This window comes from Cervus elaphus, chromosome 14 (assembly GCF_910594005.1).
Source record: "Cervus elaphus chromosome 14, mCerEla1.1, whole genome shotgun sequence".
Taxonomy (NCBI): Eukaryota; Metazoa; Chordata; class Mammalia; order Artiodactyla; family Cervidae; genus Cervus; species Cervus elaphus.
Genome location: NC_057828.1, coordinates 39,581,247 through 39,607,620, shown reverse-complemented (window position 1 = coordinate 39,607,620; position 26,374 = coordinate 39,581,247). Strand labels below are relative to the sequence as shown.

General features: G+C 38.5%; 1 protein-coding gene across 1 annotated transcript; it reads right to left on the bottom strand.

Annotated features, from left to right (window-relative positions):
- Positions 1 to 24,800, bottom strand: GORAB (golgin, RAB6 interacting). The gene is made up of 5 exons (XM_043923786.1): positions 24,622 to 24,800; positions 16,621 to 16,969; positions 14,338 to 14,439; positions 11,628 to 11,768; positions 1 to 1,755 (listed from the first exon to the last, which is right to left on the bottom strand). The coding sequence occupies exons 1-5, from the start codon at positions 24,755 to 24,757 to the stop codon at positions 1,296 to 1,298; spliced, it is 1,188 nt and encodes a 395-aa protein (XP_043779721.1). The 5' UTR covers positions 24,758 to 24,800; the 3' UTR covers positions 1 to 1,295.
- Positions 24,801 to 26,374: the final 1,574 nt, after the last annotated feature.

Here is a 26,374-nt window from a genome sequence, read left to right as displayed (position 1 = left end):
TTTAAACTTGTCACATTATAAATGCATTAGAATCATTTATTCATTAGAAAAATAAGTGTTTTGAACAATGAAGCTTTCAGTTTTTATGTATGTAATTCATGAATAAAAAACCAACTATCTAAGTGTTTCTGTTCAGAGAAGTCAGTAATGGAAAGCTATAAATTCAACTCAAATTACATAATATAAAAAGCTCACCTGCATTACTAGAAGGTAATATCTTTAAACAAATTCATTTTAAAATAGGATGTCCCCAACTTTTTCAGAACTTATAATGGATATAATATTACATTTGTCATTATCTTCTAATAGTTCTTTAGCCTTAAAATGTAATATTTGTACTTTCAGAATTTCTGATAAATAGATCATAATTTCATGTGATAGTTACACATTCACATATAGTACAATGTAGTGGTCAAGTATTAGTGATGGTAATTAACAAATTATTGAAGTAATAAAAAACCATCATTTTAACAATTTTAATGTTCCACGAGAGGATAATTTATATCCAACATATAAAACACATACAGGTAACTTTAAGAAAAAAATTATATATCACCTTTAAATAATCAAAAGTAGCAGTAAGATTTTCTGGATTATTTTCAGCCTGTAGAAGGGTTTTCACTGCCTAAATTTAAGCAACGTGCTGATTAGAAAAGAGACAATATATTAATAGTAGTTATATATACCGTGGTATATTTATACATATCTGTTTGTATGTGTGTGCATGTATATCAACAGCCAACTTAAGGTGTCTGGTTCTTTTTGTAAACTATAACTTCCAAGTTGTATTTTACACGAGTAAGATCCGAACAGATAATTCAATCTAGTACTTTTGTTAGTTTTGTCTCTCATTCTCTTTTCCACATGTTAGTTTTTGTGTCTCTTTATTGATTACATGAAATACAACTCTCATTTCCAACATATCTCCCAGGAGAAGTTAAATAAGTTCCATTAGGTACTGATTATCATTTTTCACTTTACATTTCTGTATTCACCTGGTCTGAAAAAACAATTAACCATGTAGTTTTTCTTCCATCCTTTTAAATTACTTGTTTTCACCCAGTAATAAGGATACAATGGAAGACCTGGATTAAAATCAAAGTGAACTATGCCCCCATATAAAAAACTATCATAATCTGAGATTTTTCTAGAACCTTCAAACATGTTACACTAAAACTAATGGATTTAAAAATTAATATTGTCTTGAAGGGGCATTTATCAGAGGTCATGGCATAATCTACAACAGAAAGTTTACTGAATACCCTATTTAATTGTAAAGAACAAACACGGACACTTCACGTGATGAGAGAAGCTGAACTGTCTTTTACTGCAGTTTCAACCTCTTGGTTTGGCCGTTGTGGATCAAGAAGGGCAATGCTATTGGAGTTTTGCCCCTGTTCGTCTACCTTTGTGGAAGCAGTCTGGTCTTGGGGCTTTTTGTCCTCTTTAGCCAACTCTAAGGTCACACTCTCCCCAGACGGCTGAAGTGACCTCTCTAAATGAACCACTTGTTTCCTTGCTTCGGCTTCTTGTTCACACAGCAGTCTCTCCACCTCCACCTCGAGCTCCAGAGTCTCCTCGTCGGCATGCACATCCAGCTGCTGCATCAGCTCCTCCAACTTCCTGGCCTTGCGGAGCTCGTTCTGCTGGATGATGGTGCAAAGGTGCTCAGTGAGCTGCTCTTTAAGCTCCGTCTTGCGCTGCAGCTCCAGCTTTGCCGTCACGTACTCTGCTTCAGCCCTGTCAAACCGCTTCCTGCAGGAGCAGACACGAACACTGGTCTATTAGCTAGCTACTGAAGGAGATAGTCAGAGGGCTAGACACAGTAACTCCAACACCAGAAAAAATGATATATGAAGAAAATATGGCTATTAATACTTTACAGACACCTGTCTACATGTTAGACCAAGTAGGGTACTGCTGCTGAAACTTCCACAACATGCACATCTGGACTCTCCTGACCTAACCACATTTTCCTGTACCCATTTCCTTTTTCCAAGGCTGTGCCTGAATGAAACCAGGTTGAAAGGTTAATTCAGTGGTGTGCTAGCTCCAGTGGGGGAAAGCCCTAATATGTAGTGTTTGTCAATTTCTGTAGTGAAAATATGATTACCATGGTCAATTTCAAGCTACTGATGTGATATCCCTGAATGCACAATTGGGAAGAGATACACAAACTCTCTCATGAACCAGGCAAAACCAGCTCTAGCATATAGTCAGTTAAATTTATGAGAGGTAAAACAGTAAGAGATGGAGAAAGCAGAAAAATCTGTATCTCTTGACTAAATGGATTAGAAAAGGGAGAAACCTTTTGGTGGAGAAAGACATGGACAGTAGCACCTATTGCTTGTGAGAACCAAAAATGTCTCCAGATATTACCAAATGTCTCCTAAGGGGCAAAACTGCCCCCAGTTGAGAAGCGCCAGATTGTTTTCACCCTGTCCACTCTGCAACAGACTACCGTGGGACTTTTACTAAGAAAAGTCAATTATTTTTATATAGAAACTCCATAGGTAGATAATGCCAGTCTTATTTGATGTAGGGTAATTCTACTGAGGATGTCAATTTACAATCTCCCTTTTTTTTTTATTTGCCTTTCCATATAATGTGTCAGTTTTCTTTTTGTCTACAAGAGGTTGATCCCTACCTACCAACTAATTATTCTATTTAGTTACTACTAAGATCATGGCATCTGGTCCCATCACTTCATGGGAAATAGATGGGGAGACAGTGGAAACAGTGTCAGACATTAATTTTCTGGGCTCCAAAATCACTGCAGATGGTGACTGCAGCCATGAAATTAAAAGCCGCTTACTCCTTGGAAGGAAAGTTATGACCAACCTAGACAGCATATTAAAAAGCAGAGCATTGCTTTGCCAAGAAAGGTTCGTCTGGTCAAGGCTATGGTTTTTCCAGTGGTCATGTATGGATGTGAGAGTTGGACTGTGAAGAAAGCTGAGTGCCGAAAAATTGGTGCTTTTGAACTGTGGTGTTGGAGAAGACTCTTGAGAGTCCCTTGGACTGCAAGGAGATCCAACCAGTCCATCCTGAAGGAGATCAGTCCTGGGTGTTCATTGGAAGGACTGATGCTGAAGCTGAAACTCCAGTACTTTGGCCACCTTGTGTGAAGAGTTGACTCATTTGAAAAGACCCTGATGCTGGGAGGGATTGGGGGAAGGAGGAGAAGGTGATGATAGAGGATGAGATGGTTGGATGGCATCACCGACTTGATGGGCATGAGTTTGAGCAAACTCTGGGAGTTTGTGATGGACAGGGAGGCCTGGCGTGCTGCGGTTCATGGGGTCGCAAAGAGTCGGACACGACTGAGCGAGTGAACTGAACTGAACTGAAGAGTTGTGAGGGCTATGCTGCCTTACCTGCTATGATTGCCTCACTTTGCATGTGTGCATGCTCAGTCGCTTCAGTCCTGTCCAACTCTTTGCGACCCTGTGGACTGTAGCCTGCCAGGCTCCTCAGTCCACGAGATTCTCCAGGCAAGAGTACTGGAGTGGGCTGCCATGTCCTCTTCCAGGGGATCTTCCCGACTCAGGGATCAAACCCGGGCCTCCTGCATTACAGGTGGATTCTTTACTGCTGAGCCACCAGGGAAGCCCTGCCTTACCTTATTCAATGTAATAGTAATTTCCAGCACTAGAGTTATGGCAAGAAAGAAATAGGTATTATCTCCTTATGCAAGAGTCTCTGTCTCAGAAGGAAATACAGTGAAAAATAAATAAATAAAAGGCCTTGCTTTTAGAGAACCCAGGGTTCAAAACCTATCTTTGCCATTTATAATGTGTGTACGTGTTTTGGCAAAACCTTTTCTGGATGTGAGTCATACTAGCTCAGGGACAGAGAGGGTTTTACTGCAGGATGTAAGAGGCAGTCTCAAAGGCATGTCATCAGGATAAAGGGCTCTTCTCTTCAATGGTCAGAAACCAGAGTTTCTTTCTTTGAGGCTTTCCTATCATATTCACAGCCCAGTATGGCCACCAGCTGTGTGATATCAAATTTTCTTCAATCAAACCCTCCATGTTCCAAAATTCCTTCTGGCTGGGCTGGTTTGGCTTGACTTATATCAGTTTAAACAGAACCCTTAATGCCAGGTCATGCCAGGCCCCTCAGTTCAGTTTATGGATTAAATGTTCTGGGGTTCCCATTTTTGTTATCCAGTGTGCCCCAGGATCAACATCATGAAAACAACACACAGCCAGGTTCCAGTGGAAGAGGCTGAAAAGAAGGCATGCAGTGACTCAATATTCCAGTGTGGTGAGCAGGGGTGGCTTCGCGAACTAAGTCTTGGTTCGTCTATAAAATGGCGATGATAATAATACCTCATAGGAGTGTTAACTAAGCGTTAAATAGAAAAAGGAGGGCAAGTGTCTAGCCCAGTGCCTGGCAGGCATTCAAGGAACAGAAGTTCCTCTTCAGAGCACCAAAATTAAAAAGTACTGTTAGTATATCACTAAACATGTATCTGGGCTTCCCTGGTGGCTCAGATGGTAAAGAATTTGCCTACAATGCAGAAACCTGAGTTTGATTCGTGAGTGGGGAAGATTCCCTAGAGAAGGGCATAGCAACCCACTCCAGTATTCTTGCTTGGAGAATCCCATGGACAAAGGAGCCTGGCAGGCTACAGTCCATGGGATCATGACTGAGCAGCTAAGCACACAAACAAATACTTAAAATTAAACTTAAGTACAATTTAAGAACTTAGGGTTTATATTTGAAAACTCTTATTTACATAATGTTCATTTCTCACATTTAATTTTTTTACTGTCATCTAGTAAATATAAGAATGAGAACAAGCTGTTTTTCAACTACCCCTATGTTAAAAGAATTGTTACAAAGGAGGGTATGCTGGGTATCTGGATCCCTTATTCTCATATAATATCCTACCTATGAATGTTCTTTCATCAAGCTTGAGAGCTCTGACAACAGCCTCTAGAGGTACATGTATCTTGTCCCTCCCTTTGACTCAAGCCCCCCTTCTCTGCAAGTCTGTGGTCAGCCTCAGCCAGTCAAAGTCAGTTAGTAAGGATTTACTGACTAGGCTCATGAATGCTGAATTGAAATAAAATTTGCAAATCGGTCCCTAGGTTTCCACTGATCTTTCACTCTGAATAAATCATTGAAGATTCAGCATTTTGTTTATTTATTTAAAGTCCTCTGGCCAGAAACATGCATATATATATATATACACACAGACTTTTTTTTTACACAGTGATTTATGTTAAAAAAATATTGATTAGTTTCACAAACTGCACTACAAGTCTGGGGGTCAGGTGGATAATACCAAATCAGACTATGAAGACATACTTTGGAACAGAATAATAAGAGCATTATACATAATACAGTAAGACAAATTGAACTGGAAATGTAATTATAGAACCATTTTGTTATTTTAAAGGAATCTTGAATGATTTAATGAATGTTATTTAAAGGATTCTAGAAACTATCTCTTGGTTTCAGTATCCCTGAAAATTTTTTAAAACACCATTAACCCTTGGCATGCATTAGGTCCCACTGGAACTAAAAGTTTTCTTAGAACTTTTAGTTCTCTAGTTTCTTTTCTGAACAGTTCTAACTATTTGTAAGTATCAACATATCATAGTTTTTATTATTTCTTAGAAGTTTTCCAGAGAACAAAGAGAAAATTTATTTATATTTTGAAAAATACACTAATTATATTTTACAATTACTTTATCAGTCCACTGGGCCCTTTTAGAAATCTAAGATACATTATGGGATTGTTGAAATACAGTTTTTCTTGTATCTTGAAACATTTGTCATTTCCTCACCCTAGGAATTACTTCCTCATTACTCATCTATTACTCCCATGTATGCTGAAAAATTAAAATAATAAGAAAACAGAGAATGATGGAATGACCTAAAAGGATGATACAATAATGAACTGCTTAGTTTCCTTACTGTTTTGCCAAAGTATTACATCACCTTTTAATAAAGCATAAAATTAGACTGGAAACATCATACTTATAATCTGCTTTTAGCTTTCACTAAACACAAGTGAGGATTACTTTTCATTTTCTACCCAGAAGAGCAAAGAAAATTTACAGAAGAAGACATTTGCAGTTACTGAATGTGAAAGTGTTAGTCACTTGGTTGTATCCCACTGTTTGCAACCCCATGGGCTGTAAGCCCTCAGGCTCCTCTGTCCATTGACTTCTCCAGGCAAGAATACCGGAGTGGGTAGCCATTCCCTTCTCCAGGGGATCTTCCTGATCCAGGGTTTGAACCCGGGTCTCCTGGACTGCAGGCAGATTCTTTACCATTTGAGCCACCAGGGAAGCCCATTTTGCAGTTATGAGACAAATCATAATGCAGAGTTCCAAAGAATGGCAAGGAGAGATAAGAAAGCCTTCCTCAGTGATCAACGCAAAGAAACAGAGGAAAACAACAGAATGGGAAAGACTAGAGATCTCTTCAAGAAAATTAGAGATACCAAGGGAACATTTCATGCAAAGATGGGCTCAATAAAGGACAGAAATGATATGGACTTAACAGAAGCAGAAGATATTAAGAGGAGGTAGCAAGAATACACAGAAGAATTGTATAAAAAAGATCTTCATGACCCAGATAATCATGAAGGTGTGATCACTCACACTCACCTAGATCCAGACATCCTGGAATGTGAAGTCAGGTGGGCCATAGGAAGCATCACTATGAACAAAGCTAGTGGAGGTGATGGAATTCCAGTTGAGCTACTTCAAATCCTAAAAGATGATGCTGTGAAAGTGCTGCATTTAATCTGTCAGCAAATTTGGAAAACTCAGCAGTGGCCACAGGACTGGAAAAGGTCAGTTTTCATTCCAATCCCAAAGAAAGGCAATGCCAAAGAATGCTCAACCTACCATACAATTGCACTCATGTCACACGCGAGTAAAATAATGCTCAAAATTCTCCAAGCCAGGCTTCAACAAGTACGCAAGCCACGAACTTTCAGATGTTCAAGCTGGTTTTAGAAAAGGCAGAGGAACCAGAGATCAAATTGCCAACATCCGCTGGATCATCGAAAAAGCAAGAGAGTTCCAGAAAAACATCTACTTCTGCTTTATTGACTATGCCAAAGCCTTTGACTGTGTGGATCACATAAACTGTGGAAAATTCTAAAAGAGATGGGAATACCAGACCACCTGACCTGCCTCTTGAGAAACCTGTATACAGGTCAGGAAAGAACAGTTAGAACTGGACATGGAACAACAGACTGGTTCCATATAGGAAAAGGAGTACATCAAGGCTGTATATTGTCACCCTGCTTATTTAACTTTTATGCAGAGTACATCATGAGAAACGCAGAGCTGGAGGAAGTACAAGCTGGAATCAAGATTGCCGGGAGAAATATCAATAACCTCAGATATGCAGACGATATCACCCTTATGGCAGAAAGTGAAGAACTGAAGAGCCTCTTGATGAAAGTGAAATAGGAGAGTGAAAAAGTTGGCTTAAAGCTCAACATTCAGAAAACTAAGATCATGGCATCTGGTCCCATCACTTCATGGAAAATAGATGGGAAAATAGTGGAAACAGTGGCTGACTTTTGTTTTTCTGGGCTCCGAAATCACTGTGGATGGTGATTGCGGCCATGAAATTAAAAGACGCTTACTCCTTGGAAGCAAAGTTATGACCAACCTAGACAGTATATTCAAAAAGCAGAGACATTACTTTGCCAACAAAGGTCCGTCTAGTCAAGGCTATGGTATTTCCAGTGGTCATGTATGGATGTGAGAGTTGGACTATAAAGAAAACTGAGCACCAAAGAATTGATGCTTTTGAACTGTGGTGTTGGAGAAGACTCTTGAGAGTCCCTTGGACTGCAAGGAGATCCAACCAGTCCATCCTAAAGGAGATTGGTCCTGGGTGTTCATTGGAAGGACTGACGCTGAAGCTAAAACTCCAATACTTTGGCCACCTGATGTGGAGAGCTGACTCATTTGAAAAGAGTGTGATGCTGGGAAAGATTGAGGGCAGGAGGAGAAGGGGGGGACAGAAGATGAGATAGTTGGATGGCATCACCGACTTAATGGGCATAAGTTTGAGTAGACTCCGGGAGTTGGTGATGGACAGGGAGGCCTGGCGTGCTGCGGTTCATGGGGTCGCAAAGAGTTGGACACGACTGAGCAACTGAACTGAACTGAGACAAATCAAAAGATGCATGTTGTGGCAGGCTAAAAAATGACCCCCCCCAAAGATATTCGCTTCCTATTCCCAAGAATCTGTGAACATTACCTCAAATGGCAAAAGATGTGACAAAGTTTAAGATTTTAAGAGGAATTTATTTTGGATTATCCAGCTGGGTATTAAATGTAATCACATGTTTCCTTTTGAGAAAGAGGCAGAGTAAGTTTTGAGAGAAAACAGGAGGAAGCAATGTGACCTTGGAGGCCCAGACCTGAGTAGTACAGCCACAAGCCAAGGTATGCCTTCAGCCACCAGACACCAAAAGGGACAAGGAATATATTTTTCCCTAGAGTCTCTGACAGAATGGCAACCCTGATAACATCTGATTTCAGACTTCTGGTTTCCAGAAGCACAAGAGAATAAACTTCTATTGTTTTAAGCCACTGAGTTTTTCATAATTTGTTATGGCAGTCCTACCAAATCAATATGGCTTCTCTGGTAGCTCAGCGCTAAAGAATTCACCTGCAATGTGGGATACCTGGGTTTGATCCCTGGGTCAGAAAGATCCCCTGGAGAAGGGAATGGTAACCCGCTCCAATATTCTTGCCTGGAGAATTCCATGGACAGAAGAGCCTGGTTGGCTACAGTCCCTGGGGTTGCCAAAGAGTCAGACACCACTGAGCAACTGAGAACATTTATGTGTGTGTGCGTGTGCGTGTGTGTGTACACGCATGTGTGGACATACACATGGCAGTGTCTATTAAACATGGAAGGCAAATAGCACACATTGCTTTTCCTGGTATTTTGTTGTTCAGTTGCTCAGTCATGTCCAACTCTTTGCAACCCCATGGACTGCAGCACACTAGGCTTCCCTGTCTTTCACTATCTCCCGGAATTTGCTCAAATTCAAGTCCATTGAATCAGTGATGCCGTCCAACCATATCATCTTCTGACGTCACCTTCTCCTTCTGCCTTCAATCTTTCCCAGGACACTGAGGGTTAAAGAAAAGTTCTACTGGGAGCCACTCTCAGTTTTACAAGCTGGTCTGCGCAGCACAGGGCAGCACTGTAATCACAGCTGTGAACAGCAGCAGCCGTGACAACTCTCTCCAGCTGGCTCACTCCAAGTGTCGTCTTCTCAGAGGTGTCTACCCTGACAGTGCTCTACAGGAACCAGTTTTAAGGTGAATTCTGGCCTATTTGTATGGAAGAATCTTTTGTGGGCAGAACAACAATATTTTTATTTAAACAAAGTCAAGGAAATCTCCCACAGAACCAATGAAACTGACTACCTTCAGTAGAAGTCTAAACCACAATACTATTATCACCAATCTATAATTGCCTAACAACCACAGCTGTAAATTTAGAAAATGTTGTCTTAATCTTCTGCATGACCCTAGTTCTAGGCTAAATACAACCCTGGTTCTAGGCTAAACTGTCTATGGCTCTCTTTGACTTAACTCAAGAGCTGATGTTTTTAAAAATAATGTCACACATACAATAAGGATATTCACAAACATCTATATCAGTGTTAGTACCATGACAAACTGTCATCTTTAGCTTGTTAAGAAATGCAACAATTTATCATGTAAAATCTTTTACTATATAAAGTGTACAAAAATGTCATGAAAAAATACTCATATACTGTGGGATATTGTCTCCTTTAACCAGCAATCCCACCTTCTTTGTGGTTCTCTGAAGGCTAAAACAATGGCATTTCTTATATAATGTTCAATGTACAAAGGCATCCTTCTCCAGCCCTCCCCTAGGACAGAATTAAAACATGATCAAATGATTTTTCTGTTGAGACATCCAGAATAATCAGAATTATTCATTTAAAAAGCTAAAAAGGCATAACAACATTCCTCTGGCAAACTTGTTACAGAGGAAAAATGTGCTAAAAATCTAGGCTTAGTCTAATCTTAGTAAAATCTTGGTTACCTTCTTAATGACCTTATTAATAGAAATGGAACCACCAGTTATCAGCTACTGATGGCATTAATTTATGCAGTTACTTAATAAAAGCAACCCATTAGGTCTAATAGCATATGGTCAAACAACAATTACAAAAATCACAAGGACACCACAAACCTCTTTCTTAAACAATAAACAGTGAATTAAAAACCACAATCAAGCATTTCCGCTTTATTAAATTGTTATATAAACATTCTGATGCTGTGGTTTACCCTGGACTAATGAGGCATTCTGATTGATTTCTACTGTTACAGAGAAAGATGCAAAACTGAGTCATTAACACAGCATTCCCTTGTGAAAAAAGACAAACCAGGATGATTAAAGCAATGTTGAAAAGACTGAAAACCCTGAAATTGGACTTAATTTTTTTGCTCTTTTATCTGTTTGCAAAGTTCACGTAATTCTTTACATGTGTTAGTTTGTTTTGAGAACATGCAATGATGATTTTTTCTCTTAAAAAAAAATGCCAATCATTGAAACCAAGGAAACATGTGATAGCAAACTATTTTACACAGAGCATAATTGAAAAAGAAAAAATCTTCAAGCTTTCAATACAGAGTGGTATTTTCTTTAAAATACTCAAATGCCTTTAAAAAATAAACTAGACCTTTCTTTGATGAAAACTGAAATGAGAACTAGTCTAATCCTTAGACCATCTCAGATAATCAAAATTTCTTAAAGAAAGAACACAGACTTGGTGTTAGAATAATATAGAGTTCTGGAGCAAGTCATTCAGACTTTCAGAGTCTCAAATATTAAACAGCTGATGGCTTAGCAGGAAAGACTAAAACATAGATAAATAAAGCAAGAAATCCTCTAACAGGGGTATAACAAAGTTAATGAGTAGGGCAGATTTAAGAGTTAATGAAGACTTCAAGAAGGAAATAATTTGATTAGACAGCATATTAAAAAGTGAGACATTACTTTGCCAACAAAGGTCCATATAGTCAAAGCTATGGTTTTCCAGTAGTCATGTATGGATGTGAGAGTTGGACCAAAAAGAAGCTGAGCACTGAAGAACTGATGCTTTTGAACTGTGGTGTTGGAGAAGACTCTTGAGAGTGAGTCCCTTGGACTGCAAGCAGAAAAAAACCAGTCAGTCGTAAAGGAAATTAGTCCTGAATATTCACTGGGAGGACTGATGCTGAAGCTGATGCTCCAATAATCTGGCCACCTGATGCAAAGAGTTGACTCACTGGAAAAGACCCTGATGCTGGGAAAGACTGAAAGCAGGAGGAGAAGGGAATGACAGAGGATGAGATGGTTGGATGGCATCACCAACTTGATGGACATGAGTTTCAGCAAGCTCCAGGAGTTGGTGATGGACAGGGAAGCCCAGCGTGCTGCAGTCCATGGGGTCGCAAAGAGTTGGACACAACTGAGCAACTGAACAGACTGAAAACCGGAATAGGTACAGCACCTAATACTATTGTTATGAGGCTTAACGATGATATACATAAATGCCTCTGGCCCAGCTAACAATATACATCAACTAAATCAGACTCCTAACTCACCGAGCATATGAATAGTCGAGGCTGGCCTGATCAATCCGGTTCCTGAGGATTCCAATGTCAGCTGACACCATGTCATCTAAAGCCTGTAACTCCTTCTGGATCCTCTTCAGTTTCATGGTTTCTGCCTGAGTTCTCTTAGATCTATAAAATGAAGAACATGAGTGGAAAAATAAAAATATTTTAAAATCACATGTCCACATACAACTGAAAAAACCAACCTACTGTATATACAATATGATTACAGTATATAATTTTTAAAAGCTAGAAAAAAAACAGAAAAACTGAAATTAATGCTAGTAATATTTTGGTATATCTCCAAAACTGCATTTGCGCTTTTTCCTCTTACGATTCCAAATTTTATTAGTAGTATATATTGTTTTCAGACACAAGAGAAAAAGTAATATTAAAAAAACAATAAATTGTTCACTCATAGGTCTATATTCATTCCCTAAGCACTAAAAGGATGCACCTGTATAGAGAACTGGATATATTAAGAGTATCGAACACAGCTTTTCAAATTCCTTAAACTCTTCTTGCAAAGCCCATTTTCATTTGTCTGATACTCAGCGGACACTGAGAACACATGCCAGCATTAAACATCATTTCTTTGTATGTCTGAGAATGTCTACGTGGTTTTAATTTTTAGGACTCATTTCTTCAAACTTTTATTATTTTGACTCCTCTTCTCTAGGTAATACTACAGGTCCTCAAAATTTTTTCCAGGGCTCAAAACCAAACACTCTATTTGCCCCCTTGTTTAAGGGCAACTTCAGCCCTTTCATCACTCCCAAGTACATCATCTATCTCAGAAACAATAAACAAATACAAAGCCAACCTTTAATTATGATTTCACTTGTTTCAAAATGTCATACACATTCTCAAAGGAAAATAAAACTCTTAACAAAACCACCATACTGAGACTTGATTTCTACTCCATTATGCATTCACTCTTGTTTTCTGTCTACAAAAGCTAACCAAATGATTTTTTTTATTTCAAATATTAATGATTCAGGCTTCCCACATGGCTCAGTGGTAAAGAACCTGCCTGCCAAACAGGAGAGGCAATAGATGCAGGTTTGATCCCTGGGTTGGGAAGATCCCCTGGAGAAGGAAATGGTAATCCACTCCAGCATTCATGCCTGGGAAATCCCAGGAACATAGGAGCCTGGTGGGCTATAGTCCATGGGGTCACAGAGTGGGACACAACTGAGCACACGTGCTTTAATAATCTATTGTCCATTTATTAGTAATCTAATCAGTTACATTTCCTTACATTTCTGTCTATAGCAGTGCTGTCTTAAATCAAAATCACATAAAGAAAAACAAGTACTGAGCCTGTAAATCTTTTTGTAAAATCCCCAGTAAACAGCCTCCCTAACCTCTTTCAAATTGAAGACTACTAAAACGCATTTCAATAATCACACTGTTTTCCTTCTTGAAATGTAAGTCAAGTTGAAATTCTCTATTCTTCGTGAAAGATCAAGATGTACAGTAAGAGAAAAATAAATCATTAGTTTTAAATACATATATCCCTTTGGCAGATAAAATCCTGAATTACTCTAATACCTACTTACCTTTCTCTCCAGCCCTATGCCTTCCTCTCCCCCTGACACATACCCTAGCTTTAATGAGAATTAGTTCTGCCAGACTTTTCTGGAGATCTAAAAAAAAAAAAAAAAATGCCACTGAATACTTGTTGGCATTTAGTTCGAACTATTCTCAAACACTGCTTTACTGACTGAGTTTGGTTTCCTAAGGCCATAGCATACCGGAAACTATAAACTAAAAGGGAAGAGTGGTAAGGGATGGGAAAGTGGCTCAAAGGGGACTGTTGCTGTTCCAGGCCCGTACAGGGCAGCAAGGGAACAGCGACTGCTGACAGACTGGTCCTGAAGGTGAGGGAAAAGCATACATATTGCATATTGCATACACAATATGCAACAGTGCTCTTAAGGGCGACCCAGAGTCATGGATAAAGTTAAGTTACATCATCTATCTTTTATCAGTGGGGGCAGGATAAAATTTTAAGAAAAATGGCCATAAAAAATACAATTAAGATTTGTGGGAGTATAAGTCACTTACTTGGAATAATCTTATTCCTCTACATGTCAGATGATTAAGGCTTAGGTCAAAATTAAAACCTGCATTTGTTGCTAACTTACTTATGAAGAAAGAAAGTGAAAGTGTTAGCCGCTCAGTCATCTCTGACTCTTTGCGACCCCATGGGCTGTAGCCCGCCAGACTCCTCTATCCATCGGAATTCTCCAGACAAGAATACTGGAGTGGGTTGTCATTCCCTTCTCCAGGGGATCTTCCCAACCCAGGAATCAAACCTGGGTCTCCTACACTGCAGGCAGATTCTTCACCATCTGAGCCACCAGGGAAGCCCAATATACTTATATCGACAGCTATTTACTGCTCTCTTATGAGTATGTAGCTGGTTAAAACTAAAAAACACTGATGATGATCTTAAGTTTTAACTGCATCTAGATTCATAAATACATTATAATTTATGCTTTAAAAGCCTTCCTTAATAAATTAAGACTGGACTCTCTGTATCACTTGTGAAGCATAATTTGTTTAATAGGTCTTAAAAGTAATGACTGTAGAGAAAATGTCATTTATTAGAACAGACATAGGAAAATAGATACAGAACACGACAAAACTGATTGCAGGTTACAAATAACCTCTCCTGGTTCAGGTGCCTCACCTTTCTGCAATAGCTTTAGCCAAAAGAGCTTTCTTACGTTTATTTTTCTCTTCCATCAGCCGCTGTTCTTGCTGGAGGACTTCCCAACGAGATTTTTCTTGCCTTGGGAGCAAAAGTATAAAAATGAGCTTTTTATACTTTTCCACACCTTGCCAGTCTCAGTTCCTAAGTATAAAATTCAATCAACCAGATTATTTATATGTATATATATATACATTTTTTTCCCCAAAAGTTCTCTTAAAAGGAACCCATCTGTAGTTCATTATTTTGTTCTAATAGGAACAAAGACTATGATTTGAAGTAAAGGCTTAGATAAATTGGCCCTTTGAAATCCACTATACGTATATAATCTAGAAACCCACAAACTTGAAGCCAGAGTACTATGGCATCTTTTAGGAGTACAAAGAAACTTGTTTAAGTTAATCATGTATTATATGCAAAATAGATAGGACTATAAATTGTTCTATAGCTAATGTCAAATCTTTTAAGAGTTTTCTATAACAAACAATAACCAATGTTTATTTCATACATTTTTCTTTCAATTTATTCACTTCTTTCTAGCTCTCATTTTTAAAGAGTGAAACACTACGAAATAAAACTTGAATGCTGGGCTCAAAAAAAACTCCAAAGATCTACAAACATGAATTGTCTTCCAATCTATCCAATTCTGAAATACATTAAAATTTTCTGTAAACTCACAAACTTAATGTCAATGCAAATTAAACAAGGTAATGACAAAGCTGTTTGTCCCTATTACTGTCAACTTCTCATAGCCATTGTATCAAAAATCTCCCTTCTGAGACCTAGTAACCACTTGCAAAATTATCCTTTTCTCTTTATTCCTACAACCTCCACCTTAGTGCTGCCATTGGTCATTGCTCATTTTTACTGTTTGTAGGCTTCTCCTCCCCAGATATCTCAGTTGCAGCTGAAACCAGTACCCTCTGCCAAATGATCCGCAGCACCAACACCTGGATGTTTTCGGTTAGTTTTATCAGAGTGTCATCTCCCCTTTGGGGTCAAGGAACTCACTAGACAGGCATCTTCAGCTTCCAAGCCCTTCTTCATACTTCTTTAATTCTCTACAATTTTCTGGGCTATCGTGTGCCTCTTTCAGAAAAGTGAGATGTCATCTCTGAACATTCTCTAATGTATAGCTTTCCTTTTCCTCTCTTATAGCCTCAGAATTTCTCCTTTTCAACAACCATTCCTGAGATGACATTTCTTCTATGAAAAATTTCTCAAGTACCTAAAATGATAATAATAATTTTCCTAATGACATTCGACCTCAGTTTTCCAATTTAACACCCCCGCCACTTGTTTCAGGACTACGAGAGTTGACTACATTTAAGACATTAAATGTAGACACATTTAATTTTGGTTCCATAATTCATATGGCTTTATATCTCTTGTCAAAATGATTTCTTGGCTGTAAACCCTGGTGGGCAGGAAACACTTTAAACTTAGTAGAGAATCTGGATCAGCAGAGATTGGAAAAAGAGCTGAGATTAGATAAAACATATGACACTTAGAAAAAGAGTGACTCAGAAAATGGAAAACAGAAACAGAGACTATTCTTTCTTCCCTGTGAGTGATAAATCAGGAGAAACAAAGAAGGGCTATTCATACATAAGTCATATAATAGAAAAAAACTGATTATAAGAATTCACAAGTCACAGAATGGCAATTTCCACAAGAATGTGGCTAAACTAAATTTAGGAGGTGGTTTCTAATACCAATACAACAAATAAAGAAATCTAATGACTAATTATTTAATTTGTCCTCTCAATTCCCTATACTCTTTCCTTTGATCTTCATGTCTCTTCACAAGCACCCTTTTCTGAGTCAATGAAGATGCTATCTGAAAGTTGAAAGAATGGATTCAATCTGGGGAGGAGTATCATACATATAAGAACTGGTTTTGGTGAGTGTAAAGCACACAGGCTTTGGATCCAGAGACTTGCATGTGAACCCTAACTCTACTACTTATTAGCAGGGTATTCACTTTGCGAATACAGTATCTTTTCTAAGATATCACATCCGTAAAGTGAAAACAACGAATATGCATCCTAAGACTGTTGTGAAGACTAAATAACATGAAACATATAAAATGTTTAACACTGCTACTTATATTTAGGTATATTTTTCAACAGTTTATTCATCACATTTTTAGGTTAGACTATCAAACAAACAAAATATTAACACTGTATTTCTTCAAAGTTCAATGGGGAAAAAAAAAAGTAAAATGAAAAGAAAGTCTCATGGATATATAGACTTACTAACAATTCCACTTTCTTTTTTTCCAGTTGGCAATCTGGTTTTGGAGGCAGAACCTCAGCATTTTTATGAACTTCATGGGAATTCTTAAGTCCTAGTTCCTTTTGTTGACTTTCAGTACCCTGTGGTTTTCCATCACCAACAGGAGAGGTGAGTGTAAGGGGAGTAGGAGGAGAAGAACATGGTCTCTGAGTATTAAATCTTTGTTTTGGTGCAGAAAGCAGCTGCTCTGGAGATAATGAGGTTGACCCATCTTGAAGCCCAAATTTTTGACTTTGCTCTTGAAGTGCTCTTTCTCGCTGAAGTTGCTGTCGACTTTTCTTCCCATGGAGACGCCGCTGTGGTTCAAACGGATCTATATATTAAAAAAAAAGAATGGAGAAAAATTCCTTTGTGTGAGCAGCAATTAATTTTAACCTCTCTAAGAAAATAAAGCATTAACATTAAACTCAAGTAATTCTGCAGGGTTTTTCTTCCCTTGTCTTCCTTAAAATCCCAGGGGGAAAAGCTGCCATCTTCCTGCAGAATTTGACAGTTCTCTGATCACACTGCTAATATTTAACAAAAACTAACCTATTTCTCAATTTATCTTTAAGGAAGTCCATTTCTTTGTGAGTTAGGCCTTAGAATACAAAGCAAGGGTTCACCCTGATTTACTGTCAGAAGAATCTAATATGATCGAAGTTGGTAGACAAATGAATTCACTGATATGTCTTAAATTTGACTGATGGTTCTGTCTATTCTTCTGAAATAAAATGGTGGCTTTTTTCAAATGGGCTTCACCTTTCTTAAATTTTAACAGGTCTTAGGGTAATTTGATACATAGGTAGACACAATACACAAAGTATTACCAAATGAAGTCTTTTAATTTTAGGGATGCTAGTTAACCCTAAATTGTTTCCTTTCATCTTCCAAACAGCCTGGGACTATGTTCCCCAAAGTTCAGTTAGCCTTTAATCAATGTATGCAAGCTAATTTTAATAGCAGCCTGAGCAAAGCAATAGAGGAAGACAAAATAATCGGGAGAAGTCTTTTTTAAGAAGTATTATGAATTAAATGATAAGAAAGTAATTAAATGTACTTTTTGGACTGTCCATACCAGTATTAACCTTGTAGGTCAGACAACTGGAGACTCTGACTCACATTCACACTATACTTAAGATCAATAAGTGATACATTCCAATTAGTGCCCAGGAAATAAAACTGATAAGTTTTTGTAAATGACCTAAATGGGGTTTGTAAAACCTAATAATGACCTCTGAAACAACATAAGCTTATTATTTAAATTTCCCAAAGGAGAGTTAAAGCTTGGGAGTCAAATTTCCATTGTTGCTTTTCTCCACCTCATTAACCTTAGGCAAGTCAATTGATTATTAATACTCTATACCTCAGTTTCTTCATCTGTCAAACTGGTTGAAAATTTACTTGCTTTACTTAACTCAAGGAGTTGGTGTAAGAATTAAATGAAATATGGAAAGAAAATATTTTCAAAAGACATATAATCAAAAGTAAAATGTCATTACTATTGACTTTAGCCAGAAACACAAAGTACTGTACTATATCTTGCAACAGAAACTTATTCTAGGCTACTGATCTTTATTCACACCATCAGAAAATGCCACTAAGCCTGCTTACCTTTCAGTTATACTTGTTAGCTGAATTATTAATATCCCTCTGAAAGTCAGTAATGCAGCTTCCATTTTATTTTGCATTTTCACAGAACCTACCTATGAGATTAAAAATGCTAATTTTTAAACTCCCAAACAACAAATCAGGTCACTTAAGAATTAAACAAATGACAAAAAAACCTTTTGGAACTAGTAAGTCATTATAGCAAGGTTGCAGAATATAAGATTAATATACAAAAACCAATCACTTTCCTAGCAGCAATGAACAAGTGGAATTTGATATTAAAAAACCACAGTCACATTTATGTTAGCATTCAAAAAAAGAATTACTTAGATATAAATCTAGCAAAATATGTACAAGATGTAAGAGGAAAACTACAAAACTCAAATGAAATCAGGGAACTAAATAAATGGAGAGATATTCCACACTCATGAATAAGAAGACTCAACACTGTCAAGATGTCAATGTCAGTTCATCCTAAACTGATCCTATAGATTCAGAGCAATGCCAATTAAAATCCCAGCAAGTTATTTTGTGGATACTAACAAACTGATTCTTAAGTTTCTATAGAGAGGCAAAAGATCCAAAATAACCAATAAAATATTGAAGAACAAAGTTGGACTGGCACTGCTTGACTGTAACACTTACTATAAAACTATAGTAATCATGACAGTGGGAATTAGCAGAAGAGTAGAATAGAGATCAATGGAATAGACTAGGGAGCCCAGCAATAGGCCCACTTTAATACAGTCAACTGATCTTTGACAAGGGTGCAAAGGCAATACAGTAGAACAAAAATATTCAACAAATGGCACAAAAATAAATCTAGACACAGACCTTATACCTTTCACTCAAAAGGGATCATAGACCTAATGCAAAACTCAACTATAAAACTCCTAAAAGACAACACAGGAGAAAATCTAGAAGATGTCAGATATAGCAGTGAATTTCAGATATAATACCAAAAGAGATAAGTGATAAACTATACTTGATGAAAATTAAAAACTTCTGCTCTGTGGAAAACAATGTCAAAGAAAGAGAAGACAAGCCACAAACTAGAAGAAAACATTTGCAACTGACACATCTAATAAAAGACTGCTATCTAAAATATATACAGAATTCTTAAAACAATAAGAAAACCTCATTAAAAAATGGGTCAGAAACCTTAACAGATACCTTGTCACCAAAGAAGATATACACATAACAACTATGCTTATAAAAAGAATCTAAACTATATACCACAGGGAAATGCAAATTAAAATGAGATACCACTACACAAATAGCAAATGGCAAATAGACGGGGATCCAATGGAAACAGTGAGAAATTTTATTTTCTTGGGCTCCAAAATCACTGCAGATGGTGACTGCAGCCATGAAATTAAAAGATGCTTGCTCCTTGGAAGAAAAGTTATGACCAATCTAGACAGCATATTAAAAAGCAGAGACATTACTTTGCCAGTAAAATTCTATCTAGTCAAAGCTATGGTTTTTCCAGTGGTCATGTATGGATGTGAGAGTTGGACTATAAAGAAACTTGAGTGCCGAAGAATTGACACTTTTAAACTGTGGTGTTGGAGAAGACTCTTGAGAGTCCCCTGGACTGCAAGGAGATCCAACCAGTCCATCCTAAAGGGTATCAGTCCTGAATATTCATTGGAAGGACTGATGCTGAAGCTGAAGCTCCAATACTTTGGCCACCTGATGTGAAGAGCTGACACATCTGAAAAGACCCTGATGCTGGGAAAGATTGAAGGCGGGAGGAGAAGGGGACGACAGAGGATGAGATGGTTGGATGGCATCACCGACTCAATGGACATGGGTTTGAGTAAACTCTGGGTGTTGGTGATGGACAGGGAAGACTGGCGTGCTGTGGTTCACGGGGTCACAAAGAGTCGGACATGACTGAGAGACTTAATGGAACTGAACTAAACCACTACACAATCATTAGAATGGCCAAAAATCCGTAACACAGAGAACATCAAACATGGGTGAGGATGTAGAGCAACCTAAACTCTTTCATTGTTGGTGGGAATGCAAAATGGTAGTCACTTTGGAAGACAGTTTGGTGGTTTCTCACAGAACTAAACATTTCTTAACATATGGTTTAGCAGTTGTGCTCTTTGGTATTTTTAATGAGATAAAAACTCATATCCACACAAAAACCTGAACATGGACATTTATAGAAGCTTAATTCATAACTGCCAAAACTTGGAAGCAACCAAGATGTCCTTCAGTAAGTAAATGGATAAACTGTGGTACATACAGACCAATGGATTATTATTCAAAGCTAAAAATAAAAGAAATCAGCTATCAAGCCACACAGAGCATGGAGAACCTTAACTGCATACTACTAAGAGAGAGAAAACAATCTGAAGAGGTTATATACCATATGATTCCAACTATATGACATTTTGGAAAAGGTAAAACTATGCAGACAGTAAAAGAATTAGTACCTGCTAAGGTTTAAGGAGAGAAGAGAATGAACAGACAGAGAAAAGAGGATGTTTAGGACAGTGAAAATACTCTGTATACTATAATGATAGATACATGACATCATGCATTTGTCCAAACTTGTGGAATGTATTAATACCAAGAGTGAACCCTAATGTAAACTGTAGACTTCGGTGACTATGATGGGTCAATGAAAGTTATAACAAATGTGTCATTCTGGAAGAAGACGTTGATACTGGGGATGGCTATGTACCTGTTAGGGCAGGGACTATCTGGGAAACCTCTGTATCTACCTGTCAATTTTGCCATCAACCTAAAGTCTTTAGGAAGAATTGGGGGAGGAAAAAAGGAACATGCTCTTTTGCACACTTTTTTGGGGGGCCACAAGTATCAAGGAGGCTGTGGTAAACTGGGAGCACAAGTATTGTTTAAAGCGGACAATCCATTAGCCACCTCTAACCGACCCCATGGACAGTCCATGGAATTCACCAAGCCAGAATACTGGAATGAGTAACCTTCCCCTTCTCCAGATCTTTCCAACCCAGGGATCAAACCCAGGTCTCCCACACTGCAGGCAGATTAATTACTAGCTGGGCCACCAGGGAAGCCCTTAAAGATGGCAGCTGTCACTAAAAAACTTAAGTCCAAGTTACCAGACAGTTTGATTTTTCACTAGAAAAATTCAGATTTTTATGTCAAATATAGAGAACTGTATCAATCAAGAAAATCTAGATTATGCTATAGGGGCAAAGAACCCTGGAAACGTCATGGTTTTAAACAACAAAGGTTTATTTCTTATTAACGCCACGTGCCAACTGAAGGCCAGAACGGGCTTCCTGCTGATCGGCCTCTTAGGGCTCCAGGCTGACTGCCCAGTCAGTGTTTGCTAGCCCCCAGGGCAGGTGAGAAAAGAGCTTAGGAAGGACTTGGTTTAGCAATTAATTGCTCTGACCCAGGAGTGACTTAACACTTATGCTTACAATTCAATGCTGAACCAGCATTAGGCCTGATCCAAAAACAAGGGCAACAGGAATACACTGGGAAGAGAAGTGAACCGGAAACAATTTCCCCAGTATTAATTTAAAAGAAGTTTTAAGATTCGATAATCCAAAAAGGGGGGAGGGGATGAAAAGACAAACATTTGTGGCTTAAATCAAGCCAGTGGGCTGAGTTTGTAATCTTGTTCTACATCTTTTAATTAAGCCCTGCTTTCCCCACCCAAGACAATTTGAATCATATGTTGATCATCCCCTTCCTTTGCTTTTTATGTCATACTGTGTCTACAAATACTTCTTTTAAATGTTATATTATTTAGTTATTTTAACTTTATATAAAGGATATCATGCAGGATATAATCTTCTTCAACTTAATATGATATTGCCATTATTCATCCATGTTGTTCATGTCGCTGTAGCCATTTAATTTTAACACTGCATAATACTGTATTGAGAATATTCTCTAAGAGTCTATTGATCTTCTACTGATGGAAGCATTTATTGCCAATGCTCACTTCACAATCTTCTCCCGCTATAGTGAACTATGACAGCACCAAATCATGGTGTGCAGTGGCTATATGGAACAATCACCTGTCAGCCCATGTTAGACATGAAACTAGAGTGAAAAATAAACCTTTACTATTTCAAACAACTGATATTTCAAGGCTATATGTTACTGCAGCTTAACTTGGCTTAACCTGACTTCACTATTATCAGTACTTTTGAAACTGCATTTGCCCCTTCTTGATCGTATTTCCTTGCCTTCCCATCATCCTAAATTTTGTGTTTCATTCCTTTAATTTTCTTTATATATTCCCTATATTCCTAAATGAATATACGTGCTTTGTATGATTTTGAGCTTCTATTAATGGTAGCAGACTGTATATATTCTTCTGCAATTTGCTCTCTTCACATATTAAGTCTATGAAATTTATGCATGCTAATACACGCTGCTTGTAATTCAATTCCCACTAGCTGTATAGTAGCCCAGTGGATGATTTTACCACAATTTATTTATCCACTCCCTTATTTATCCACTCCCTTGTTAATGAAGACTAGGTTGCTTCCAGCTTTTTAATATTACAGACAATATAAACAAAGACCATTAGGAACATGTTTGACTTTCCCAGATGCCCATATGGGCTTCTCTAGACTATTGCTGTCTTTATTTTTGCTGGCAACCAACTCCATCTTCATAGATTATTTAAATATATTTTTAAGGCTGGAGAACAGCTGGAAGGAGCCTTAAAAATTAAAGATTCAGCTCTTTTAGTTTTACAAATGAGAAATCCAAGACAAAAAGATTTAGAGGCAGAGCTGCGAGATCTACTATTTTCAACCACTGTGGTTGGCTGAGTATACAAAATGCTGAGATGTTTTCTTAAGATAGTCAAAGACTAGTTGGTGTCTATGTTCTAACATCTCAGTGAAATGATAGGTCTTAAAGTTAAGGTCCTTCATCCCCTCTCTATTCCAATTATGGAGATATTTAGAAATGTACTTCCAAATAATGAATCCAGTGTTCAATTTAGCATTAAGTCTTCCTTACTGGGGCAAACTCACCTCTACTAACACACAATCTCTGTGAAATACTGCCAAGCTCCATCCAACCACCAGCAGAGTAACATTTCTGTTAATTCTGTAGCAAGCTCTGGTACAACATCTACTATCACATTATATTATAATTTGTCTCCTCAGCAGACTATAAGCTCTTTGAAGGCAGGGATGAAACTCTGATTATATCAGCATCCCTAATGCAGAAGCTTCCCCCCCTTAACTTCGGGTCAGATAAGAAGCAAGGTACTAGTACCAGGAATGTCAGTTAATTACAAACTTTAGTGTAACTTTTAGGATTCAGCTTTTAAAGGTCTCTGGAGCAGTCAAAATTTTCCCGATCCATATAATCTACACTGCTATCACATTACAAATTTACTTCCTTTTCCATTCCTCAGGCCTAGATTATCTTCACTGCCACGCTAAAAACAAACAAGCTGACCTGAGCAACATCCAACATTCTCACACACTCTAATAAAAGGCATAGAAGGGATTATTAATTTCCCCCCAGAATGTGTAAGTTATGGTACCAAGAGTGGTGTAAACTCACAAAAGTAGCGTGCACTAGCAAGATCACTATACACAACTTTATGAAATTTCAATCACAAAGCACAGTTTATATTACGAGTTTCTCACCAAATATCAGCAAACTTAATTCCCTCATTAAAAAAATAACAAAACGGTAAAAGTCCATTGAGTGATTACACTATAAAGATGGAGAAGCAAGCACAAAACTTTAGCTTACACTGAAGTCAGCAGATGTGCATGTCTATAGATTGATAGGTAGCTAGATAGCTATACATTTCACACCTAATCTCTCAAAGACCCTTTTGGTTTGCTGACTCTCAAGAGTTGGAAGGAACTGCAAAAATCATCTGGCAACCAGAAGTGAATGCCAAGACTCCAGATGTATCATGACAAACTGCAACTTTCTGCATTTATTTAGATCCCTGTGCTTCCTTTTCCCAATCACAGCCTGCTTCTATGAATATACCACAATTTAACGCTAATACGATGTGTGCACCTCCTTCCTTTACTCTGACCCCAACCCTCCATCCACTGATTTGTGCAGCAAGCCTCCTACAGGTCACTTCCTCTCCCAAGTCCCATTCCTTTCCCAGGAAAAAGTCAAATCCCTGAAATAGATGCCTTAACTCTCTCAGTCTCGTGGGTCTGCCACACACCCCCCACCGCCACCTCAGCCGTGGCTCCAAGTGCATCCAACTCCTGAGCCCCCTCAATCCTGTACTCCGACTTACAGCTCCCTCTCCCTAACACAGGTAACCCTTTTCCCCGCCCCATTTCGCTCAAAAACTGCAGCCCCGCCCCTTCCCTTCACAGATCGAAGAATTAAAGCTCTGCAGACCCGTCCCTTTACCTTTAGGCTGCTTTAGTCGCCTCAGCTCCTCCTCAGAGAAGCCGGCCCAACCCTGCGCCATCCGCCTTGGCTTGCCAGCACGCTTAGTACCCCAAACCTCGGAGCCCCGACTGCCAACACGACTACCCAGGCACATCCGGGTTCTTCCCCGCCGCGGCTGACCAACCAATCAGCGCATCGAATTCTGGACGCAAGGCCCCCTTCTCCCTTGCCGCAGGACCCGGATCTCTTTCAGGCTGTCTCGGGCAGTGCCTGACAAAGTGCATAAGGAAATCTTGGCTTTGCAGACATTCGTTCCCCTTGACTTGGCTTTTCTCTTTCTCCCTGTCTCCTGTGCTTGTTGGATTATCGCTTCAAGAGGAAGAAGAGGAACCACCGATGCGAGTAGGCTGGAGATAAACAGGCAGTAAGAAAGTGGCTACGAGTCGGTGGCGGAGAAGGGAGGACAGACCCTGCCTCTAGGGGCCCTTTGTAAATTTACTGGAGCGGAGCCGTGTGCGTGGTGGTCTTGCGAGGCTTCACTGCGCGATTTGTAGAGGGTTCCTCTAAAACTGCAGACTTTATCCTGCAGGTTGACTCAAGAATATCCAGGTTTAAGCTTTTAAGTATAAAGAATCATTTCAGAAGACGGGTGTAATAGTGGGAAAGGAACGGACACGTGTAACAGCCTGCATGGATAGGTCTCCCACAGGCCGTTGCGACTCCCAGATTTCTATTGATTGCGGGTCGGTTTTTTGATGTTGTGTGAATGATTCTCTCTAACCTGTCACCTTTCTCCTAAGGGATGCCTAAGTCCCGCCTGTTAAAAACGATCTTTCCTCTCTGTTTATGTTCAGTGAAGGCAGTGTAAAACGTGGACGAGGGGGGATGGGAAAATGTTTCCTAGGCTTCTCCTGCCTGGAGTCCTGATCTCAATGTCCTGGTACTACCTTAAACATTTAACCACTCTGGGCTACCGTTTCTCGTTTTAAGCAAGATTTCAGAGATTAAAAGATGCAAACTTTGTCTAAGTACGTGTAGATCAGGATGATTTAAGTGATAGCACATTTAATTTTTCCTATTTCTGTTTTCATTGTTTTGCCTTTTTAAAACCAGTTATTTTAGCTTACATTTAAAAGTTACATGTATGGCTTTTGGTTTTAATGTGTCACGATTTTTAAACAAATTGAAATTAAGGAGTAGACTAAAAGTACTACCCCAGGAAAAGAGTTGGAATGAGTATTTCAAGCTTAACTAGGTGATTAGAAGGTGAAGGGTGTTTGGAATTCTTATAACCTAAACTTCAAAAGCGATTTCATAGATTTAGGTGTGTACAAACGCTTCTTTTTAAATAAGGGCACATTTCCACATTTAATTTAGAAATTAAAAGGCCATCCCAAAGGATTGGAGGAGTCATATTCATTCAGTTTTTGAAGATAGACTAAATACGTTAAAATGCAGTTAAAGATTATGTAGCTACAGAATAGTAGTTGGGGATCAGTACATTCTGGTAGTTCAGTTTGCTGTTTACAGCATCAGCCATCTAGTGCCATCTAATAAAAATGAACCACCTTGTATGATAATTTTGAGAATTATCAGTAATCTTAATAGAGCTGGAAAGTAAGGTATTTTAGAAGGTTTTGCATTAACCCTGAATGAGAACCAAAGCTTGAGTGAGATGGTAAAAGATCTGTATAAAGTTATAATTTCCAATTTGCAAACTTCAAAATGTACTGTTTCTTGTTTCTTTTGGCTCTCCCTCATGGTTACTTCC